The sequence below is a fragment of the Gadus chalcogrammus genome, chromosome 3, assembly GCF_026213295.1.
Source record: "Gadus chalcogrammus isolate NIFS_2021 chromosome 3, NIFS_Gcha_1.0, whole genome shotgun sequence".
Lineage (NCBI taxonomy): Eukaryota > Metazoa > Chordata > Actinopteri > Gadiformes > Gadidae > Gadus > Gadus chalcogrammus.
Window position 1 is genome coordinate 22,588,852 of NC_079414.1, and position 23,631 is coordinate 22,612,482.

The 23,631-nt window shown below is 42.5% G+C and overlaps 1 protein-coding gene across 3 annotated transcripts in view; it reads left to right on the forward strand.

Moving 5' to 3' along the window:
* The window catches only part of sorcs3a (sortilin related VPS10 domain containing receptor 3a), an 81,536-nt gene extending 74,361 nt beyond the window's left edge, over positions 1–7,175 (forward strand). The window contains exons 25-28 of one of the 3 annotated variants that reach the window (XM_056586781.1): positions 1,955–2,096; positions 2,673–2,833; positions 5,051–5,118; positions 5,226–7,175. In XM_056586781.1, coding sequence (XP_056442756.1) covers positions 1,955–2,096; positions 2,673–2,833; positions 5,051–5,109 — 362 coding nt within the window. In that variant the 3' untranslated portion in view covers positions 5,110–5,118; positions 5,226–7,175. Of the gene's footprint in view, positions 1–1,954; positions 2,097–2,672; positions 2,834–5,050 lie in introns of all 3 variants that reach the window. The other 2 variants (XM_056586780.1, XM_056586782.1) reach the window with 2 other exon arrangements.
* The last annotated feature ends 16,456 nt before the right edge of the window (positions 7,176–23,631 follow it).

A 23,631-nucleotide genomic window follows, 5' to 3' on the forward strand; every position in this document is an offset into this window, starting at 1 on the left:
CAGGAGTTGTTTTGGGCTGGGGAGGGGCTGGGGAGGGGCCCGGTTTTAAGAAGGACTCGCCTTAAAAGCCCAGGGAATCTTTTATGACCATCATCAAGATGGGCAACATCTGTTCCTTGGCTTTTTTAGTGCCACCTGACCACAGGATGAGTATCACACTGTCTGTCATCATCTTCATTATATAGTCCTTGAGAATGAAGAGGCATGAGCTTTAAAGGGCCTCACAGCGATTACTATCGCCGGAAAAACGCTGACGCCTTGATGAATTGCGAATGACGTCTGAACGTTTGAACTGTTGGAATTTGAATATGTAAAAAGCTGTCCGTGTCCAGAGAAAGGGTTCAACGCATGCGAATCCCGCGGCAAAACGTTCCATCACTTTAAACCGCCAGAGGTCTAGTCCATCAGTCCGCTCTTCGTCCCGTTTTCAGCGCGTCCCACTTCCAATCACAGATGAATGAGCAACACTTCATGATTAGTACAGTTGTTCTACTTTTAGTAGTCTTAAAACAAGGTCATTTATCAGACTTTCTTATCCGAAGCGGCTGACAGTGAAATTCACATGTCATGAAGGAGCAGGGTGTAGGGGCCCCGGTCGTATTGCTCAAGGATACCTCGGAGATCCAAACCCGTAGCTTTAACTCCCCTGAATGCGAAATGAAAGAAAGATCCACAGCCCCATGTGTTTTGCGGGGGACTCCGACACCAACATCAACACGTGTTCAGCAGGAGGAAAGTTAAAACGGCCATGGAGGGCCCTCATCAGTGATTCCACTGATCATCCATATCAGAGGGCGAGAAGTTCCCATGAGACACCCAAACTTCACAATTCGCTGGAGGGAGGTCTCTGTGTAGCTCCGGGAGCTCAAGGTGTCTGAGGACCTTGTTGTTGCGTGCGGTAGCCACCTCCGTCGTCACGGGGGACGTTCCTCATAGTTCACCTCACCCCCCCCCCCCCCCACACACCCCCACCTGCGTAAAGGTCCACATGGCCTTGCAGCGTGTTGGGATAGGTCACGCACATCAGAGGCCTTCACTTCTGAGCTGCAGGCTTTATTTGGGGAGGTAACAATAGAATGCATTGTGATTACCCGACCGTACCATCGGTAGACGTTAAAATTGTGGTTTTTTGTTGTTAGTAAACCATGACTTTACCAGGCGGCCGCTCTGGCAATGGGAGCTGCCATTTAACCACAGCGCTACTGTGCAAATGATCGGCTCTAGTTTGCATGATCTATCTAGATCCCATCCGTTTATATTATAAAGGACTGAACGGTATCATTAAGTGTTGGAGTTATAGGACATGTTTACCCAGCCCGCCCTAGTCAACAACTATACAATTAGTACTCAGGATTTGACCCTAGTTCAAATCTCTAGTGCTAAATTGATCCCTTCTCAATAAGCTTTGTTTGAGTTCATCTTAGAACAATAATAGTCTTTGTGTGTCAAACTAACTCTGCAATCATTTTAATGAGATGCTAGTCTAATTAGACACAATTGTTTTAATCACTAAAATCCCCTATCTAGAATAACTTTATTGTGGGTGGATGTTGGCAGCCGATTTGATTTGATTGCCGATTGCCTGATCAATGTACCAGGGGGTCATTCTGCATCTACTATTAAACAGGCTGTTTTGGAGTCACTAATTTATATTAATGAGATTGTCTGGTTTCAATTTCAGTCGGTTGGCTGGTTTCAATATTAGACGGAATAGGATTCGTTAGACAGCAATTCGTCCCATTTTCACATAACAACTCGTGCTGATGCTGACCTGCTCGTTCCACCTTCCATTATAAAACCATCCATAACGAGCATGCCTTGTTCACTGTCTTCCTCCAAATAACATTCCAGACCAAATCTATGCATGCCTCAATTAAGCCTCAAAAAACACCTTGTTGCTAAAAAACAACCCTTCTCCCCTCCCACTCTAAACACTATGGCCACCTTTCTGCAGCACGACCAAAACGTGTGCTATCTAACAATCTCACAGCCCCCCTGGTGGACTCCAGCCCCAGACACAGCAGCTCGGCCATGTTGATGCTGCTGTCGGTGGTGCTGCTCGGACTGGCTGTGTTCCTCATCTACAAGTTCAAGAGGTGGGTCTCTTCGCGATCCAATCAGCATCGCCTAATGACGAGGCCGAGCGGCGAAGCTTTTGCAAGCGTCGTTGAGCGCAGCGTAGAGGATTGTAAACACGCGGCACTGGAAACACTGAGGAATTGACCGTTAAGTTCCTTAATATGCGGAGGCGTCGGCTACTGCCCCCCCTTAGCTATTATTTGCTAAATAATTTATTCATGCTCACAAAGTGTCCTCTTGAAAGTGTCTTTGCGAAATGGAACCGATATTTGTCATTATTTATGAATATGCTTGTATTTACATAAGCCTTAAGAGAAAACTAAGAGGACAAAAGCCGGTTGACAAAGTAAACCGATTAATTTCACTGTATACTAATTTCGTTTTAATTAAATTTGTGTAGGAGTAGGGCGCGTTTGGTCTGCAGGAATCAAGGTGTGGGTTATTGATGTATGGATTTAATGCATATGAATTAGTTAATTTGTATTTTTTAAGTGATGAGAAAAGAATTGACTGAAAATAACTCAGGAGAGCTGTTATGAGTGATAACCCTGACGAGCAATTCCAAAGCTTTCTCGCCTTCCTCTCACCTTTAGAAAAATCCCTTGGATAAACATCTATGCTGAGGTGAACCAGGAGAAAGAGCAAGAGATGATTGGCTCAGCAGGTCAGGGTGACAGCACACCCAAGATCACCCTGAGCGAGTTCACCACATCCAAAGAGCTTATGGAGAAGGAGCTGGACGCAAGGATCAAACGTAAGTGGAGCTTCCGCACCTATGTATTAAAAACACGTCTGGGGTCACAACTCGCAAAGTATGTGTTATTGCATTTGGATCAGGACACATATACGTGCAGGCCATCTTTCTTCAAAGCCAGATATAGTTGGACTTCTAGTTAGACTTCCATATTCTTAGATCCAGGCACATTTTCAGGCTGTAGGTGTGCAGGTTTGTTTCCGGTGAGGTTATTATTATTATATTTTCCTATCTTGGAATTAGCTATTTACTTAGTGTTTGTGTCATTCTGACGGTTTGTTACGGCTCTGATTGTAAATCAGTGGAGTATGTGTGCTCTTCTGTACTTTCATCATTGTATTTCAGCAAAGGCTTTTTATTCGCAATGCAGAAATAGACCATCACAATGGCAGAATAGCAATAAATCACTGCACATAAACTAGGCAAGTAAAAAAAATAACTATCACTATAAAAGTTTAATATCAAAGCGTACCCTTAAAAAACTGAAATAAGCTATTTTGAAAATTGGGTAGAAAATATCTTCTTCTGCACTAAGCTTCAATTTGGAGAGAAGACTTTCAACCAGTGAATTACACCCTATAAGCATGCTGGATAGGGAAGCAGGCTGCACAGTCAGCCATTAAAACAGCTGTAGCAATTCAGCCTGACGATTGCTCAGGAGCCGGTATTATCCCCTTTAATGTGCAGTGGAAACATAGGAAGGAAGCAGAAACTGTGGACAGAAACTGCCTCCACTTCATCTGGGATTCAAGAATTCTTTCATTGTTTGAAGTGCAGTCAGAGAGGTCAAAGTCATGTATTCCAACTTTATTATAAGATTACAACTATGAACACAATGACACCTGATCCCTTCTTCTCCGCCACTCCAGATACTTTTAAAGTGGCAATCTCAAAGATTAAAGGGTTGTTCTCGTTGGTGACGCTTTTTGGCGATAAGTGGTAATTCTAGGTGTGTTTGTGCACCACACTTCCCAGAGATCTAAACATGGTCGTCTGTGTGACGGCAGTCAGTTGGCAGTCGGTTTACTGGCGACCAGAACGTTATGCCGCTTCCCACAAAACTGAGTTGAAGTGCGAGTCTGTTGTGTTAGCTCCTCTTACCCTATTTGGTGGAGCGATCACCGCTGGCTGATGGAAAACTATCAATAACTGTCTGCCATGACGTAAATACATTTTTTTCTATGCCTTATTAGACTACACGATAGTCTAGCTAACATTAGAACCTCATTGGACCACATGTTTGTATTGCTAACACCGGTTCTGATTAGATTCTGTTTCTACACATAGAGTGGTCAACACAACAGCATATAAAGTTCCATGGGTCTGAGGTAAGTCAGACTCTGTAGGCGTGGCTTCCTTCCCATCCCGCCCATATCAATATAGATTGAGGATTTACCCGGGTAAATCAGACCCTGTAGGTGTGGCTTATTAACCTTACCCTGAATTTCTACTTGGATGCTTCTTGAACCACCTCCAGAGTGCATGTTTGTTTACCTTGTATCTCTGAATAAATCACATGCCCCGAAACAACGATACCTGAGGATAAGAAATCACACATTGTCGGCCGCTTGTGCTTGTTCCCGGGAATGACGCCACAGACGCCCAGTTTGTAACATTCATAATACTACAAATGCAAGGCTTTCATCAGTGGGCCATAGGCTCAGTCACCATTGTTTAGCCTCATTAGGCGCTAGATAATGACTAAATAATATTTAGTAATTATTTATGAATGTAACTTCTTCAAGATTATTAATTTATAGTTGGCGATGCTATCTTCAATGCGATTAAAAAACAAATGTTAAATGTATTTGAAGAAAGATGCAAGAATTTTCGAATAATATTGAAACTGACCAGTATTGAGAAAATAAGTGATTCAAATTCACTATTTAAATGTAATATTCAAATAAATAGGGTTACATTTGAATAAAGCTGCTGATTCTCTGAGTGCCTTAATAAGCCATTCCAATTTGAAAAATAGATGTTGGAAATGGGCTTATTCAACATGATTTGCGCTCTTGTTGCGGAAGTCCATTGGAAATTCACAAATGAACAATGTCAATGTCATTATTCTATTACCAGAGTGGTGAAAAGGATTACATTTGTCATGTTGGTGTGTCTTTCCTCTCTCTCGCTCTCACTCTCGCTCTCTATCTTGCTCTCGCTCTCTCTCTCGCTCTCGCTCTCTCTCTCGCTCTCGCTCTCTCTCTCTCTGCTTAGGGGGTGTTGGGAATTCCTGTGAGAACACAAGGGAGATTCCTAACTGTACCAGTGTGTAAAGATGGCTGGTATGTGTGTACAGGACAAATAAGAACGTGTTGGGGATTCATGTTTATCTGTTTTGTAATTCTCAAACACAATTGTCATTCATCGTTTTTTTTTTTTTTTTCTTGAGGAACCCCATTTATACAAATTTGCACGGGTGTCTTGTTAGGCAACAATCACGCTGCAACATGAAAAACCCATTCAAGGAGACCAACGTTCTCCTTGACAGAACCGATCACGTTTTGTGGATGTGTAAAAAGCTACGGAGATGCATTATTTGCATAAGTGAAAAATCTCTTTGTTGCTTGAGCTGTTGTCTCAACCTGTCGAGAGAGTTATGTGGAAGTCTGATCTTATATTTCAAAGATGGTTTCTGCCAATATATACACACCATGACGTCAGAGTCTTAACTAAAAACATGGAATATTATTAAAATGTACAATATTATCTTCTGTTCTCTTATATGTATATAGTATATGTATAATTCATTTTCAGCTAGATATTATTACGAGCAGACAGCAGGAGACTGTCCATGGTCCGATCACAAATGTGTAATTAAGCAGAGCTGGGTTTATTTGGACAAGAAGGATTTTAATATGTGCATGTTCTTATTGAGGACACTGCTCCTCTGCTGTACATACGCAAGTGTTGTAAATAGTTATTTTTAATCATTCATCAAAGGAGCCCTATTCGTTTTACCTGGTTTTTCTAAAGTATCTATCCTTTGCATTTGTATTTCGCTATCTGTCAGACTCATGCCTTCAACAAAGGGTAGGCTATATGTGTGATTACAGATATACCCGTTGGACAGAATACCTGTTGTTTTACATTTACTAGCAATCAGGCCTACGATATGAAAGTGATCGAGGAACAATTTAGATTGTATTATTTATTTATTTTGCATTTTTACGTGAAAGCATTTGAACATTGTACATGCAGTCGAGTTTTTATGCTCTGTGACCATTATTATTTCTATGACAGCTACAGGTACATTTGCCCTTTGAAATGATGGTATTTATTCCAAAGTCACAAAATAAATTATAGGTTTGTACTACCTAGAGAGATTTTAGTTACTAATGATCAACGTGTGAAGCATTTAATATGTAAATTTACTTTTGCAAGGTTTCCGAAAATCTCGCTCCTTGTCTGAACAACTACCCGCAAGGCATGATTAATAAGCTAACGTTAATTCCATTGTTTGTATATGGTTGTTTATCGTTTTTTTAGATTAAAGTTTATAGTATAGTCATAGATCCATTTCGCGATAAGCCAGTTACAGACAATGTGGGTTTGTTGATTATTGCTAGCTATAGCCTCAGGTCAAAGTTACTTTGTGTAAATGACTATAGCGTCGATAGCATCAGGCTTTAATCCTGCCCTATCGAATCAATCCTACAACCTTGCCACCGCCTCTGGAAGTTCCATGTTCTCCTTCCCTCTTGCGCCTCCTTCTCTGGTGCTCGAGGTGCGATGAGTTCATGAGTGAACATAGTGCACTAGTGTTTCCTCTGAAAATGAATGTATGAGAAGCCATCCTACTGGAAAAAGGACCGATATCCATCTCCCAGGGGGTTTAGCAGTAGTTAAAGTGTTTTTACCGCAGGTCAGAAGTAGACTGGGGTACTTCTTTAGTGAGCGGGAACTGAGCTAAACCACTACAAATGAATGTCGCAGTGCTCTGATATGCACCGTTTATAGTGTAAATACCTATGATCAAATGGCCGTTGATTTGAAACCTCTTGTCCTGTTTTTGAACCTATGTCATTAGAACCGTTTCACCTGCTGTTCACTGAATGCATTATTCATTATGAATAACATAATATTTAGGGTTTGATCATTGGTAATTGCAATCCCATGTGGTAAAGTATGTGACATCATGCATTTTCTGGTATAAATAAGAAATGTATATTCCTGTTTCAAAGGGCAAATCAAAGTTATCAAATTTATTGCACAAAATCTGCATGACTCATCGGTGATGTTCTGTTTATTCATTATTAGAATATTTCTACAAAAACCTCTGTCCTTTTGTTTCAAATTGTTTCCAATAAATGTATTTTTGTACATCAAGTCATTTTCTTCTCCGGGCATTGAAATTTCTATAAACTGTTGAACGTACAAACCGTTGTTGATATGATTGCTTTCATCACAATCCGTGCTGCCCACATGAACACTTTGTCTTTACATCAATGCGCCGTTCAGTCTTTGAGCAGACGCTCTTATCCAAAGCCACTTACAAGTGAGGCTAAGAACAATCAAAGGCAGTAACTACAAAGATGTCAAGTGTTGCAGACTCCTGTTTCTAAAAGTAAAACAAGTGGACAAAGCACAGAGAAGGGAAAGAAAAGTTAAGTCTTTACTTACTGATTAATATATTCCCCACATTATTTAGATCGTACATCCTGCAATTATGTGTAGTGTTTTATTTTTCATATTGGAACAGCAGGCAGAACGATAATGAAAACAGGGTTTGATCATAAGAACAAGATCAAGGTGTGTTCTCAGAACCTCCCAATCAGACATGACTCCCACATCAGCATGATTACATGCAACAACATCTCAGTTTAGGCAATCCAACAAGAGGGGAGCAGCTATTAAGTGTGTTACTGTTCAAAACACCGCCATAAATTACAATACATTCACGAACTCCAACATGAAGTATATTTTGAATTATAGTTGAGGGTTGAGAAGACATGAAGTAAACAAAAATTTTACAAGTCACACATTGTCTCAGATGACCATAAACCCTTTCACCTTTTGTCTTTAAATCCGCCATCATCCCTGTGACTAGTGAATGGTGAATGGACTGCATTTATATAGCGCTTTTCTTACCAGTGGCCACTCAAAGCGCTTTACATATTGCCAATCTTTCACCCATCCATCCATGCACACATTCACACACCGACGGCGGTGTCGACCATGCAAGGGACAGCCAGCTCGTCGGGAGCAGTTAGGGTTAAGGCCCGAAATAAGGGAAATGGGATTGGGCCCAAGTGTCCTGCTCAGAGACACCTCGACACTCCGTGGAGCCGGGGATCGAACCAGCAACCTTCTGGTTACCAGCCCACCCGCCTCTACCTCCAGAGCCACATGCTGCCACTAGTCCATACGACATGTCTCTGTCCTCCGTACTGTGTCACGTGGTGGATCAGATGAAAGGGGGTGTCTGCGGTCGCAGATGGCTGCATAAAGACCCTGACGGGGGGGGGGGGGTTGGGGGAAACCAGCGCCATGGATACGGGGTACCACAAGGTGTCCGCCTGCCGTAAGCTTTGATTATCGCCCCGGTTACCGGGATGACTTCACACTTGCATCCCATGTCGCCTCGGCAGCGTCGGGCTCTGCGTGTTCCTGACAGGGGACAATAATAAACACAGCCTCGCTGATGTGCGGCCGCGGTGTGGTCCGAACGCCTGACCTAGCGTGAGGCTACCATCAGGCGAGGGGCCGCATGGACGCTTCCACTATTTTCTTTTACCCCCCCCTGCCCTCATACCTGACAAAACAAAGCAGGTGAGCAAAAAAAATTATTTTGAAGAACTTTCCGAGTTTGATAAAAGACTGTTGTCAAGGGAGACGACAGCATTGTCGCCACCGATCTAATCATCCAGCGGGATGGAACCCGCGGGACCCCGCTCACCAGCCGGGGTAGAGTGACCGATGGCTTGAAGGGGGACCCTCTTCCATTACAGATGATTTCATTTTTCGATGTTCCTGTGCCTGTTGTTGTTGTTTTGTGTGGTTAAAGCAGATGGGACCCGCGGAGCATCAAATGCATTCTTTTTATTTCAGAGTTATCAACCGTGGACAAAGGCCAGCAACAAAAGCCAAAACGCCATTTGTCTTTATTCACCAGGGAAGGGGGGGGGGGGGGAGAGAGAGAGAGAGCGGGAGAGAGATATAGAGAAGGAGTGGCCTTGTTGTTATTCTCCAGTAGCTTGAATTCATTTTGTGTCTCAGTCTCGCCCTCGGTTATCATCTGGGGAGTCCGGCGACAATGCGTGACAGGACCCACTCAGAATCTCAAACACGCGTCCTTCTCGGCGTAGAACAGCCCACGTCGCCGGGAGACCCTCATTCTTAGAACGTCAAAAAGAGTGAAAAGGTTATGTTTTGGCATTTGAAATCGCTAGTTAAATAGAAGAGCGGTGAAAGAGAGACAATAAAGGAGCACAGCGTTCCTTGACGTCGGTTCATGCACGGTTGACGTGTTGGTTTAGGAGACAATTGCACTTTCTCCATTCAGGTTTTCATTCTTCTCTCTTTTCCCACTTGTGTCAAAAGGCCGTTCGTACGCCTTAATGTCTGTGACGATGTACTTTGTACAAACTCATTTATCAATATCGCTCATCCGTGTGTTTTTCCTCTGCTCGACTCGACTGCGCGATATTACAGACGTTAGCGTGAACCGAGAAGCGGGAAGCCATTAGCACAAGCTTATGCATATCAGTCTGCTGTAGTAATAATAATCCATTTATTAAATCTAGCAGCGAATCACATTAGGAGAGCAGTATTACAGTACATACACAGAAAGCACTTAGCCCAAAGCCGCCGCCTCCATTCAGGAACCCTTCAGTCCTTTGCTTTGAACAACAGCGAGTGCATAGAGTCCAACCTTTTGTCTATTGCTAGGTTTAAAGTGGAATCAGGGGAGTTTTGTTTTGCAAAAAGGCACTTGGTAGCATTAGCTAATTAGAAATATTTAATGGAAACTAACCACCATCAATATACAAAAACTATATGTACAAAAATACCAAAACTGCCCGATAGGTATAGTTTTATTTGACCAGGCCATTGAGCCAGCCTTGAAAATATGTACTCAACAATATTTACTTGCCAACATAAATCTTTTCACCCTTTCCCTGCCCTCCAAACAAATACTATTAAGGCACAGGCACTCTGACTCTTAAAAAGAAGGAATATTTAGCATTATTAATTTAGGATTTTACATGCCACAGATGGAAATTATGAATATGCATAATCCGCCTCACGTCAGAACGAGACTGTCAGAGGCGCGCATTTTTGATCAGTAGCCAACGCCAGCCTCGGGCCGTTTTTCATAACTCAAAGTTTGAATATTCATAATTAGACCATATTTAGCAAGCCCTGGCTTTAAAAAGAATGGCTTTTGACCCGCTTAAAAAAAAAAGATCAATAGATCAGAGCGACGAGCCATCGGGGACCAGCCCTCGATCCATGGCCCACCAGCACCGATCCATCCCGAACACAGTGCTCGTACCCTCGCTCATCCCAGCTCCTCATCCGCCATGGACTCTGGGCTGGGGCTCGGAGCGATGGCAAGCTGTTCAATCATGCTTTTGGATTTAACATGTCAATATTGAATGTTTCTCATGTGCCTTCCCACAGCCTCAGCCCTTTCTCTCGCGCCCCCCCCCGGCCAGAGATAGCGCTGACTCAGGCTGTAGCTGCCCGACCCCCAAGGAGCCCAAGGCCACATTTTACAGAGGAGGCGGCCGCTTTTTACTGGCGACAGTTAAAGTCGTACCCTAAGTACCTGGGATGTCACAGCCTTAGGATCGCTTCTGAAATCTCATGTTCAAATTGTGTGCGTACCAATCAGAGTCTTGGGCGTCGCTGTGGAGATAAACTTGATGTATTATAGATAGTGCGCTGTGTAACCATGGGATTAACTGGTGCTGATGTTCATTTAGATATTTGAGAGGAGGAGGAGCTGTTAAAAGGATAAGAGATTATTTTATTATAGCGCTTAGATCATTTTAACACCGTTTTAGTAATCTGGTGTGAGTACTGCATAAAAAATGACTTTCTATTGCAGATAAATGTGTCGATAAAATGCATATTTAATTCCAATATTTCAACTCTATCTGTCTCTGAATCTCTTAACCTTCAATTGGTCAAATGTAACAAGGCTCGTTCGACTTTTTAAATGCCACGTTTTAATTTGCATTTCCCTTTACTTTTACTACCTGACTATCGTACTATAAGTGTATCATCAACAATATCATTTCAATTTTGATCTTTCTGCACCTCATAATAAATCAACCATATAGCCAATAGTAATAAATATCTTATTGGCAATACATAGATAGCACCCTACTGACTCCATGTGGTGAATCAATTATGTTATCGCCAATATGAAAGATTAACTGGTTTCCAGCAAGTTGTTACGATCCAACACGATAAACATATCCAACCTTGAAGCATTTTTTAATGCTTTCATTCACAGGCCACCTTTGACGTCTGCGTTAAAAAAACATGTACAGGGTTGACGATTTATTTGTTGATATAATCATCGTCTAATAGAAAAGGGCAGATATGACATCAGGTCACGTAACCAGCCCTGACCTCTCCCCACACACACACAAACACACGCAAACACACGCACGCACGCACACACGCACACACACACACACACACACACACACACACACACACACATACTGACACACACACATACTGACACACACACTCACACGCCAACGGTGAGGGTGCAGAAGGACAACCCGGGCGTGCCTCGGATTAAGTGTTTACGTATCAAACGGCAGTCTTTTGCGGTGAAATGAGTGACACGCTAAGTGAAGCTGTCACGAGGGCTCCCCCACTCATCAACCGTCGTCATGGTCCTGCTAGCCACATCGTCAGGGCACTTCTAAGACTCTGTGCTGAAGGCTGCTCCCAAGATGTATTACGACGGCATCTGTGCTTTCATTTTCAATCGTATCAACACAAAGGCCCCCATACCAAGTGTGTCTAAAGCTATTGTGTCACCGGCTGCATTGGGAATCATCAAGACGCCCGCTTTCGCTTTCAACACCCACACCTGTTTGTTTGATAGCATCGGTCCCCACGGCTTCGTACGTGATGCAATCATCAAATCTGGCTGCACAGCGCGAGTACGTGTGAAAGTACTCGCGGTTTAGCTGTTTAATGACAAAGTTAAGTTCACACATTAAGGGTGTGTAGGTGTACAGCCTTTGGACATACCGCTGGCTGTCAAATTGTTTCCTATTATAATTTTCTAAAAGCAAGTGTAGATGAATACTTTGATTATTTGGCCTGGGGTGTAGTTGTTTAACATCCATCAAGCTGCTGACCTTGTGGTTGCAGTGGGAGTGCAGACAGACATGGAGGTGTTTTCTGGGGAAATGTATGCAAACCTCACACCTTAGGCTTGCAATTATGTTATATTGGTCATTAGTATGGAAAGACATATAAAACACAGTTATGGGCATGGCTATGGATATGTGCGAATTTAAGGGATGACTCTGTTTCTAGCAGTGAAATGTTATGGTCTTGCGTATATTAACCACAAATGAAACAAAAATATTCAACACACAATAAAAAAATACACTCACACACGGCTCTACCAAGACTTTAGTTTACAGATGACCGGCACTTTTGAATGTTTTGAACGTTTTCTGCTGCAGTTGTGCTCTTTAATATGGCTCACAGTCAAAATGACCTAAACACAGAGTAGAATATTCCAAATAAATCCAAAGAAAATATGCCATGAAACCCATGTGGGATTCCTGGTGTGTATTGCGCCATCTCGAATTGGAAATGCACGCCGCACCTACCCAGGTCGGTAAATGGAAAGAGACAGCTGTGGTTTCAATTGCTTTTATATTGTGTGGGGTCTCGACACCGTCACGTTCGGCCACTGTAATTTGTTCACCTTGTGATTTCAGAAATGGTTAAGGAGTCCAATCCTATTTCAAAGGATGTTTATCTCGCTTTTTTTCCATGGAAATGATTTGCATAAATAACAAACCGTGTGAGCAGAGTGCAGATGCTGTGTACCGAAGAATTACATGAAAGAATAATGATGAAAGACATCATGCCCTAATGAAGCATCTGGAACGGCGAATAAAAAGGCAACCTGGTGCATTCCCGGGCTCCCTGGGAAATCGCTGCTTGTTCTTGATGCTTTGAGCCTCACTGAAAACATGCATGGGGGTGCCGTGATTTGGATACCAAATCACCCCGGTGGTGGTGGCACCTTTCATGCTTTATTTACTTTATAAAGGCGTCCCCCCGGCACGCCACTCCATGTGGATGAAGTCTGCGGAGGAATGAGATCTCCCCTCCGTCTCCGTCTCCCTCACCGCCACAGTTGGAGTGTGTCGCGGGGGACGGTGTGGCTGGGAGTGTGTGGTGGAGGGAGGACGGTGTTTGTTTCCTCCAAACATTGACACACAGGCACAGGGGCCAAACAGCACTGCAGCACGGGTATTTCTTGGTTTTTCTTTTTGGGTTTATTGATTTATTTTCTTACAGATGGCGGTCTACTTCTGGACGAGTTAAAAACCTGACCAGAGTTGAGAGTGTGACAACGCAGAGATGTCTTAAATCCCAGGTCTGCATGGAGTTGCATGCAGGGTGGGCTACGGTGCACAGGGAGCCGTGCGGCCTGGCGAGGGATCAAATGCCGGTATAAAGGTCAATTAGCTTTGATTTCCACCCTGACTCAGCACACACCGGCTCTAGCTTGGAGCTTACTGGGTTTTCCAACTAATCAGAGCCCACCCACCTCGCAGCTGGAGCGGCTGCCTGGATTGATTGGCCATAACTAGTCCATTAAACCACACACACACACACACACACACAAGTACACATACACACAAGGAACTTTGTTTTCCTCCTGTTTATACTCCCCTATACATAGTGGTGGTTCTACTCTGCTCTGCACCAGATAAGGACCTTTGGGTTCGACGGCAAACAATCCTAATAATGTCAATTATTGTCACCATTTCTTGCTGATTGCCGCCAAACCAATATGCTAATGGTCTAATTGTGTCTACAGCGCTATTGTTTTCCCAAAGTGATTTGCATTGTATAGACGCTTGTTGTACCAGACTGCGACCTTCTCGTACAAGGGGCTCCTGATTCCCACGGTCAGACGTCGACAGCGGCAGAGCAGCGGACATGTTAGTGATTATCTTTTAATTGGATGATTGCAGGGGATGATCTGTCCAATGGCTGTCCATGGCCATAAGTGGGTTGTGTATGGGCATGTCTAGAAGGAGAGACAGACCCTGACAATGATAGTGTCACGGGCTCGACTGAATTTGAGTTAAAAATTGACCGATTGATCGAGGTCCAGTGGATACATTATTGAGTAAAATACAAATATGTCTGATCATCACCACATGTGTTCCGACAGTATTGAGTTTATCAACTTACACTGTCTCCTAAACTATTATTGATTCAGTACGAACAATGGTTTGCCTCAAAGTTGTGGAAATGGCCTGTACTTCGACATCTCCTTCATCCCATGTTATTGAGTCACTGGAGTTCTGATGATGACAGCTGGTGTTGTTCCTGGCTTAACCCCAAATTCCGGCCAACACTGCATTGATTCGGATCTGCAGGTGTTTGGACTCAGGTGTTGTTCTTTTCAGAGTTGGCGTGCTCAGGGCAGTAGGGGTGGGGGGTGCTTCAGTTGAAGGGGTTCAGTTTTATTGAGGGGTGAGGGGACGTCACAGTCACACAGGGCAGACACAAAGTAACACGCCTAAACAGAATCAGGCTTGCACTCATCTCATAGAGATTCTCGACCGCAGATTTTCTTTATGCAGGTTTATTTCGTTTCTGATTTTATTTTTTAGCTCTAAAGAAATAACAGAGGTCCGGACCTCGGTGACCTCATAGTTGGCTACGGGCATGGGCAGTCTCCTACTCGTCTGCATGTGGTGTCCTGCCCGGGTTATAGACCGAGTTATGTCCCCCTTGTCCTCTCAGCTCACTGCTGTTGGGATCGGCCTTCTACTCTGCTTGTTTGGCAAAAAGGTAGTGCACGTTTGTTTATGTTGTTGCGGTTTCTTGGACCAGCAAGTGAATTTATTATTACTATTTGTGTTGTTTTTGTTATTAAGAGGACAGGTGCGGTTAAATGAAATGCATTAATGAGACAGTTTTTTGTATTATATTTCACATTTTTTATTTTGATCACTGCCTCCCTCCACTGCCTTATTTCTCTGGAAATAATAAATATGAGTCTTTTTTTTTCCAATTCATTTTAAGATGCGTATGAGTCACCCATGCTGTGTATGTTGACGCTCTTCTTCAATACTGTTAGATTCCACCCTGTTCCATATTTTCTTTAAGATCAAGCAAAACAAGTACCACCATGCACAGGAATTAGCCCTGCGAGTTATCACTTGAAGGAGTACACTGATAGGACAAATAAGGGGGTCATTTATCTCTGCATTTGAGCGCTGCTGCGCGGTCAGCAGTCCTGGACTCCGTTCCATCAATAGGGTGTCTCCCATATTTCACAAGGTGATTTGTTAAGTCATTAAGTGGTGGACAGGCTGCGGATTTCAAGAGTTAAACATTTACTACCAAGATGACATATACCATGTTGAGATCAACATTACACTTCTTTGTATTGTAAGTATTTGGCCTCTTTGAAGAACTTGTTAGTAGCATAATATCGTTGGAGATATTATACTCGATCAATACTATCTCCCCATATGGTTGAATCGTACATAAATACATAAAAGAATTGTCAAAACATTTCCAAAAATATTAGCAATTGTCATAATTCAGCCTTGTTTTTAGTTTCTATTGCATTGACTGTGAGGGATAGTTATTACTATTCGAAGCAGTAACAATTCCCAATCAGTCATATCATCCAACTGTAATATGAGGCAATTACTTTTGACCCACAAGTAAATCCCTATGACAATACAGTATATAGTTGTGACTGTGGGGGATGAACCAATAGGATTGGATTCCAGTATCAGTCAGAGTTGCCCCCCCCCCCCCCGCATCCAATTTAACTTCACGCCGCTAAATGACTTATAGATTCCCGGTCACTTCATCAACCTCCATTAACATACCTGGGGAATTCCTAATGTGTCTCGAATTACTCCCCCAATAACTTCATTGCAGAGAAAGGCCACTCTATTCTTAGGGCGCCACAATTAAAAATTCAATATCTCGTCCTCTCCTCCAATTATTCTCCCCCGCTGCAGTTAGATCATCGAACAACCTTCCCCATTCGGGAGTAAAAAAAAATCAAGAGCGGAAGAGGGAAAGCAGAAGGAGAAGTAGAAAAATAAATAGCGAGAATAGAGGGTAGGAGAGAAGTGGGAGAGTGAAATATTCATTATGTGACCAATAATTACCAAGCAGAGAACATGTCTGGTTCTAATCAACATTTCAATCCTCATGAATATCTTAGATAAACAAATGAGTGTTTTCCTAACCGGAATGCAAAATGAGTGTGTGTCCTTTCTACCGCCTCACGAAAACGAAGCTCAGAATAATGTGTGTTTGACGTGCCATGAGTTGTCCACCGATGTATGAATTAGTAACTGTTGGGGTCTATGGAATGTATTGCATTTAATAGAAGAGTGCAAGCCAAACCACTTAATATCCGTCACAACTACTGCAGGTTTGAGTCAAATCCTGAAATGGAATATTGAGGAGTTGTGCTCTCACAAGATACCAACTCATAAATAGGACCAGTGGCCACAGTTCATCACAACATAATCATTAGGCAATATAGTCATCTTATTCTGCCATCCACATTTGTGTGGGTGAACGAAAAGTTAATTGAATACGAGAGAGGAAATATAAGCCAAGTATAAACATTCAGTGACCCCAAAAACGAGGTCTGATTCCTTTGTTTGCGTATTGACTGATTCTTTGAATTCAACCTTGAATGAGGTTCGCTGTAGAAATGCACCTCATTTGACCCCTTCATCTTGATCCATTAAAATAATTTAAAATGCAAGCAATTATGGTCTGGTCCGCTTTCTGACTGGCTGACTTTTACTGCAGCACAGAGCTATCTCCATGATGAGTATGCATGTTTTAATGACAAAATAAATAAATAAAAATATGATTTGACCCAAGCACTGATGATAAGTTTACCTTTTTTTTTTTACGAGCTCCCTTGAAAGTAGCTGTGGTTGGATGGAATGGCAGATGCGCTCTCTGTATTCATGCAAGGCACCGGCAGAAATAAACTTGATGTGACACCCAAGGGGTCGCCTATACTTTCACAGAGTACAGTCACATAAAAAAGTGGAAGAAAACAACAACAAATGTCTATTTCCCGGGTCTTGGAAATATGGAGATGTACTTTGCAACCTTTCGCCTGTTATTTTTTACGTAGACAAAACTCATTATACCTTGGTTGGGCTGTAAAAAGTAGCTTAAACTCAAAATAACTGTAGGTTCAGCATAATCACTTTCAACATATATGATTGCATACAACTAATAACAAACCTATGGAAATGTACTTTGAAACCTTTCGCCATTTACTTTCATTGTATTAAAAACAATCTGTCTCTGGTAAAAAAAGAAAGAAATCAAACTCCAATTAATTGTAGGTTCAGCATAATCACTTTCAAACACAGATCTATAAAAACAACCAAAAAGAAGCAGATGATCCCATGACCATGACCCAAATCAACTGTGCTAAAGCGAATCATTCTGGAGCTAGCACTTGGCAGCCTGGGCGCTGCATGGAGCAGCTGGCTAAGGAGTAAGGACCCAGCAGTTCCCTCACTCCGCTGCAGCCGTTAGGTGTGTGTGCAGGTGGGGAAGGAGACTCCACTTGGGGATACCGGATTTACTCCATAAGTCAAGTTAGAGTTAGTTAACTACTAAAGGAAACTTTGAAGCCAGAGCGTTTCCGACGTCAGCATATTTACAAGAAACCTACTTTTGGCTTTAGTGTCGACCTCCCCCACCCCCCCCCATGCGAAAAAGTTCACGCACAAATACATTTTAACGAACTTTCCCGCTGCAACGTTTAAATGACACGATTCAACAAGAGGTTGCAAAATTCGGTCTGATAAATATGCTGCTGGAAACTGTTTTGCTAAAATGAAGAATTCAATAAAATAAACGTTTCTTGTCATAAAGAAACCGTACCAAACAGTCATCGAAATTCTCTGCTGGCTCCGGGAAGGTTTGATGGCGTTTTCTATGGAAGCCATCCCCTGCGAATGCCTTTAGGGAGCCTTCAGGATCGATAAAATGCTTTCCCTTTTATTTGCCCCCCCCCCTCCTAGTTACACAACCAGGGGTGCGGCATCTATTTGCCATTGACACGATTTGTGGGATGATAGCTGGTTGGAATGGTGTGACACACAGGTTTTTACTGCCAAAGCGATGTCGCTGTGATTCCTCAGATGCATGCTGGGATTGCGTGACATCCACTCGCGAAGCTGTGTGCAGGGCGCTCATGCAGCAAATAGACGTTGTGTAAGAGTGTTGTTGAGACCCTGAGTTTCCATGTAGTTTTTTAGTTCAGCAATGATTATTTTCAGTCCTGAAGGGTTGTACAATGAGCCCAAGGCTTGCATTGTTTAAACCTTCTGAGTGTTTAAACCCTCCAGTTAACATTGAAAAGGCTGTGTGGTAATAGTTTAGTACAAACAGAAATGTCTGGGTGGTTGCAGTAGTCTGCTTTGAGTCATTAGCATTCATGAATACCCAGGTACTCAGTGTGCATTTATCATGTGTGCCTGCATTTCTTGCGGTGTCGATCCATCTCATGTTTAGCGAGAACAGCAAAAGAAAAATGCAATTTAAACCCCTTGTGATTAAAATGCGTAAAAATAGGTCAGTTTGTGTCCACTACGATTAATCAAGGTCATTAGTTTTCTTTCAAATGCAAACATGAGAATGTATTTTTTTAATCTATGATTTCCCAGGGGGAAAGGTTGTGAACATGGAAGCCGAATTAAAGGGAAGGGAAAGCACATAGACACAAGCAGAATACTCCCTAACCTTGCCTATAACATTAAGTGTTCATTAGGCCTTGCATGATTTTTTTTAATAAAGCTTTAACAATTAAAATGAGGGTAGCCTAATTGTAGAATTGAATAATTGCTGTATAATCATACCTTAATATGACCTTGGAATGTTTTCTCTTTGATTCTAAACAGTAAAGTATGGGTTGGAATGAATTTAGGTCCATTGTTTATCATTCTGATTCGATGTGGTAACAAGCCATCCGGGAAATTAATACTGATTTATAATCTCTTTCGATAGAAGATTACAGTCTTTCGTCCTACATGTAAGACCTGGATAGCATCACCTGGCTACCTGTGTTCTCCCGTTGTATCCTTAATGGATATATTCTCTGTAAACAAGCTATAGCTTAAACCGAAGCCCTTTCAAATATATCGAGTCATATTTCTATAAATAGGGACCCTGCTTGCGAATGTGCTTTCAGCTTAATGACTAATCGTGACTGAAGATGCAAATACTGTGAAGTAAAACTCTACCCCCCACGGGGAACCGCAGACTGTTTTTCAGACGAAACTATAATTAGCTGTCTATAGATGTCTCTCATTAGCCCCATAAGGCTAGACAATTATTTGGTGCCAAGGGTCTGGCTGTTTTGTAAAAATGTTATCTTTAATTCTGTGATAAACAAAAACAGCACCGGCCCTGTTTACACTGAGAAAAATCTGAAATCCAAATTCCAAAAGCATGTGGTTGAAAGTCGATTTAATCGAGGTTCCAGAACCATGTGGTTGAACGTTAATAACATATAAGTTCAAAAAAATCATCTGTTTACATGAATCGAAAAATCGTCATGTACTGGCGGAGACGTAGCCCTATCTGGCTCCAGTTTACAGAGCTTTGGATGATTCCACACATCTAGGAGTCATTTTAAGGAAAGAAAGAACAGCATGGTATCAGATAAAGAATTCAGATTCTGTATCTGAAACGATGTTACAGATAAAAAACAATATGATGTTCCCTTGTTTTATATTGGTTGATGACCGCTGTCGTATGAGCCGAGAACGTGACTGACTTTGTCACTGATAACAGTGGGGGCTATTTCTTCACTGCCGCATGTTAGAAATATAACTTTTATCATATTTGTGCCTGGGTATTATCCAGTGAAACCTCACTCTATGTCTACTCGTTGGTTGTTAAGCAGCCCAATATAAAAATTGGCCTATAGGTTTTAAAGGACACAGATATACTCTGTCCCAGGAAGGACAGGATAGACTTTTATTTTGCTCAAAATAAAGGATGAACACATGTATTGCCCCTCCCCCCCACACATACACACACACACACACACACACACACACACACACACACACACACACACACACACACACACACACACACACACACACACACACACACACACACACACACACACACACACACACGTAAAACTACAAACGCAAGAGAGTCAACCATGACAGGGCATCTGTGATTTCTTATGAATCAAATTAACTTAAACCTCTCATACCTTTCCTTTATCACATCAGGGGTTTTAACATACACGGGATATCTAGTTGCAAATACACAGATACTATGTTGTAAATACAGCAACACTACGTTATAAATACACCAGGTCATTTCAAAACGTCCATTTCTTCTTTGCTATATGAAATATTCAGGTATGGGCAGCTGCAGCTAAGAGGTATAAAATGGTCCGGAGAGAGATTCATCATTTAACTTGCTGTCATGAGGGAATATATTAAATTGAGGTATGTTGCCCATCTCCCAGAGGCCATATTTATAATGCTCGAGAAGAGATGATGGCAGCTGATAAGTTTCCCTTTTCTGATGTCTGCTCCCTATCGCTGACTTAAAGCCTGGCTTGCCTCCAGATAGAAGGTGAGAAAAGCAGGGAGGCTGAAGGGATATTGTAATGAGCTACGGGGGTGAACTGTATACATGCCGAGCGAGCAGGAGACAAGGAGATTTATTGTTAAGGATTAGGAGTTAGAATAAGCAAGGGGTGTTGCTTTCTGGTGACTCGACAATAATCGAAGGAGAGAGCGTGAGGGGAGAGAGAGAGCGAGAGCGAGAGAGAGGAGAGAGAGAGAGAGAGAGTAAGTAAGAGGTGCTTGCCATTATTAAGAGATCCGTCTTTTCATTTGACACTGGGCCTTTTTAACTAAATGTCATCCACCTTTGACCATTCACCAACACGCACCATGATGCTAATTGGACAACCAGACCAAGGTTTGATAGCCGTGCTCAATCTTATCCAGTGAAGTGGTGCGTGTCTCCTCTCTCTCTCTCTCTCTCTCTCTCTCTCTCTCTCTCTCTCTCTCTCTCTCTCTCTCTCTCTCTCCCCTCTCCCCTCCCCCACCCAAAGTATCTTGTTTTGCTTTTAATACGTTTATCTCGAGGGTGCCGGCTTGATAATGTCCCCACGTTCAGATGCTGCTCCTGTCAGATTGGTAAAGTGTACAACACTGAACACTTTCTTCTCCTGCACAAAGGCTTAGCCCTGCTGCCCATTGACTGATCCAGGGCTAATCACATTGGCTTTAGATATGTCCAGTTCCATCGACCACAGCAGGCGAAACCCTTGTCTTTTTTGCTGTGGCTGTTGTTGTAATTCTTGGCTAGCAAAAAAAAAACGAATAACGTTCTTAATAAAATTCTTAAAGTGGCTGAGGTCAGCATCAACCAGATCTCAAGTATTTCAGACCCAGGGCTAAAGCATGGCATTGCCTTCACAGCCATTTATTATTTACTCAGAAAGTCAGCACTCGTTAAAGTGTATGTGTGGGTAAAACATCTTTACATCAGCGGCAATGCATTTGGGACAGGGGCTCACGGGGCCGGCTAGTGGCTAATTAGGTGCGTGTTCCTGTGTGTTTCACATGATGAGTAATAATGGGGGCTGCTGTGCATTCAGCGCGTGCGTGATCCGAGACGCAGAGATCTATATTTAGATAGTCCTTCTCAAGGGCTGAAGGTTTTTCCTCTAGATATATATTTCTTGCTTACGTGAAGCCCGGCTTGTTGGCTTTCCTCCTACAACATTAATTAAGACTAGGGCTCATGATGGATGAACTCAGATTCGGCTAGCCCTGCTCCCATTAATCACAGCATGTAGGAGGACGTCACACAGAAATCTGTAACACCCAACTGTTATTCCCCTTCTTTTTCAAACCAGGCAGTGTTTTGGTCTGTCGGAAATGAACTCGAAACCCTCTTCCTCCATTTTGACCACGGGAAAATTGTGAATTGACTGTAATTATATGGCGCTTTTTTAACCAGTCGCCACTCAGAGCACTTATATTGCCTAACATTCACCCATTCATGCACACATTCACACAACGATGGCGACGGTGTCAACGATGCAAGGCAACCGCCAGCTCCTCTGGAGCAGTTACAGTGAGCTATCTCGCTCAGGGACACCTCGCCAATCGGCTAGGAGGAGCCGGGGATCGAACTAGCAACCTTTGAGTTGCCAGCCAACCGCCTCTCCCTTGTGAGCCACATGCTGCCGATAACTTTCTTCAATAAAAATCCTTTTGATCGGGGCGCCCTGGTGGCTCAACGGGTAGAGCGCGTATCATATCCCCAGTCCTGAACGCAGCGACCAGGGTTCGACCATCTATCTCCAATACCTTGCTCTCCATCTCACTCTATAATAAAGCATAAACAATAGAAAAAAAAAACACTTCATACAGGGAATCAAATCAGGAAGCAAATGCTGAAGATAAATACGTTGTATATGAATGTGGTTAAGTCCATTGATTATGATTCCAAAAAGATTTCTACAAATAACTATTGAACATTCTGATGACTTAGTTTGAGATTAATGCCTGCAGTTTTATTCTAAGGCCTCAAACAAGGAATACATCTGAGAAAGTTTCATCAGTTGTACTTTAGTGGAAACCAACTTCTAGCTCCCGAAATGTGTTCTGTTTTTTTGCACAACTTCCAAAGTGCTTTTGTTTGATTAAGAGTTAAGAGCGCGGGTGCTAATTACTGCAAAGTGTCGGGTTCCTGTATAAGTAATAGTCCTCCACCGTGGAAACCATGCTGGGGAAAAACCCAGCAGTCACGTCGATTCCTGATTGTTATGTTCACTCCCAGACGCCCAAACCATGCTGTTTCTGATGTACCCCCATGCACTCACTGATGATGAACAAATGGGTTTGTGTTAAACCTTCCGTTAAACCCTCCTGAACCCTCAGCTCCCATAACTCAACCCAGTCGTGTCGTTCCATGGATCCTGCTCATGATAGACGCCGCGGCTCTATACGGGCCTACATGTTCACATGTTGTAATAAGGGTACATCTAAATGGGACTCTTATTCTAAGTATTCCATGTTTTGTCCAGCAGATAAAAGCATGATTAACTTTGTTTCATGCATTGGTTTTCAGTAGGGACACTAGGGACAAGCATTGTCAGCAAAGCAGTGAATTGTCCCTGCCAAGAATAAGGCTGAACATATATTTATTAAGACATTGTGTTTATACAAATAAATCAATTCTGTTCTGTCAATGTGAAACAACAGGTCTGCCAAATCTGCACTGTCGTCCCTCATCTGATCTGATATAGCCAACTCACATGGCTACACTGCATATGAACAACTTACTCAGAAACTTTAATCTTGGCCCAGAATTTTTAACATGAGATAAAACTTATTTAAGTAAGTTAAACTATTATTCTTAACACCATCTCTATACAAACAAAAGAAACAAAAAGTTGTTTCTCAAACTTTGCATTTTTACCCCGTCGTTGTTTCAACAAAGAGAATGCTAAGATTGGAAAGAAAGAAAAAAAGATGGACGGAACAAGAGAATCGAGA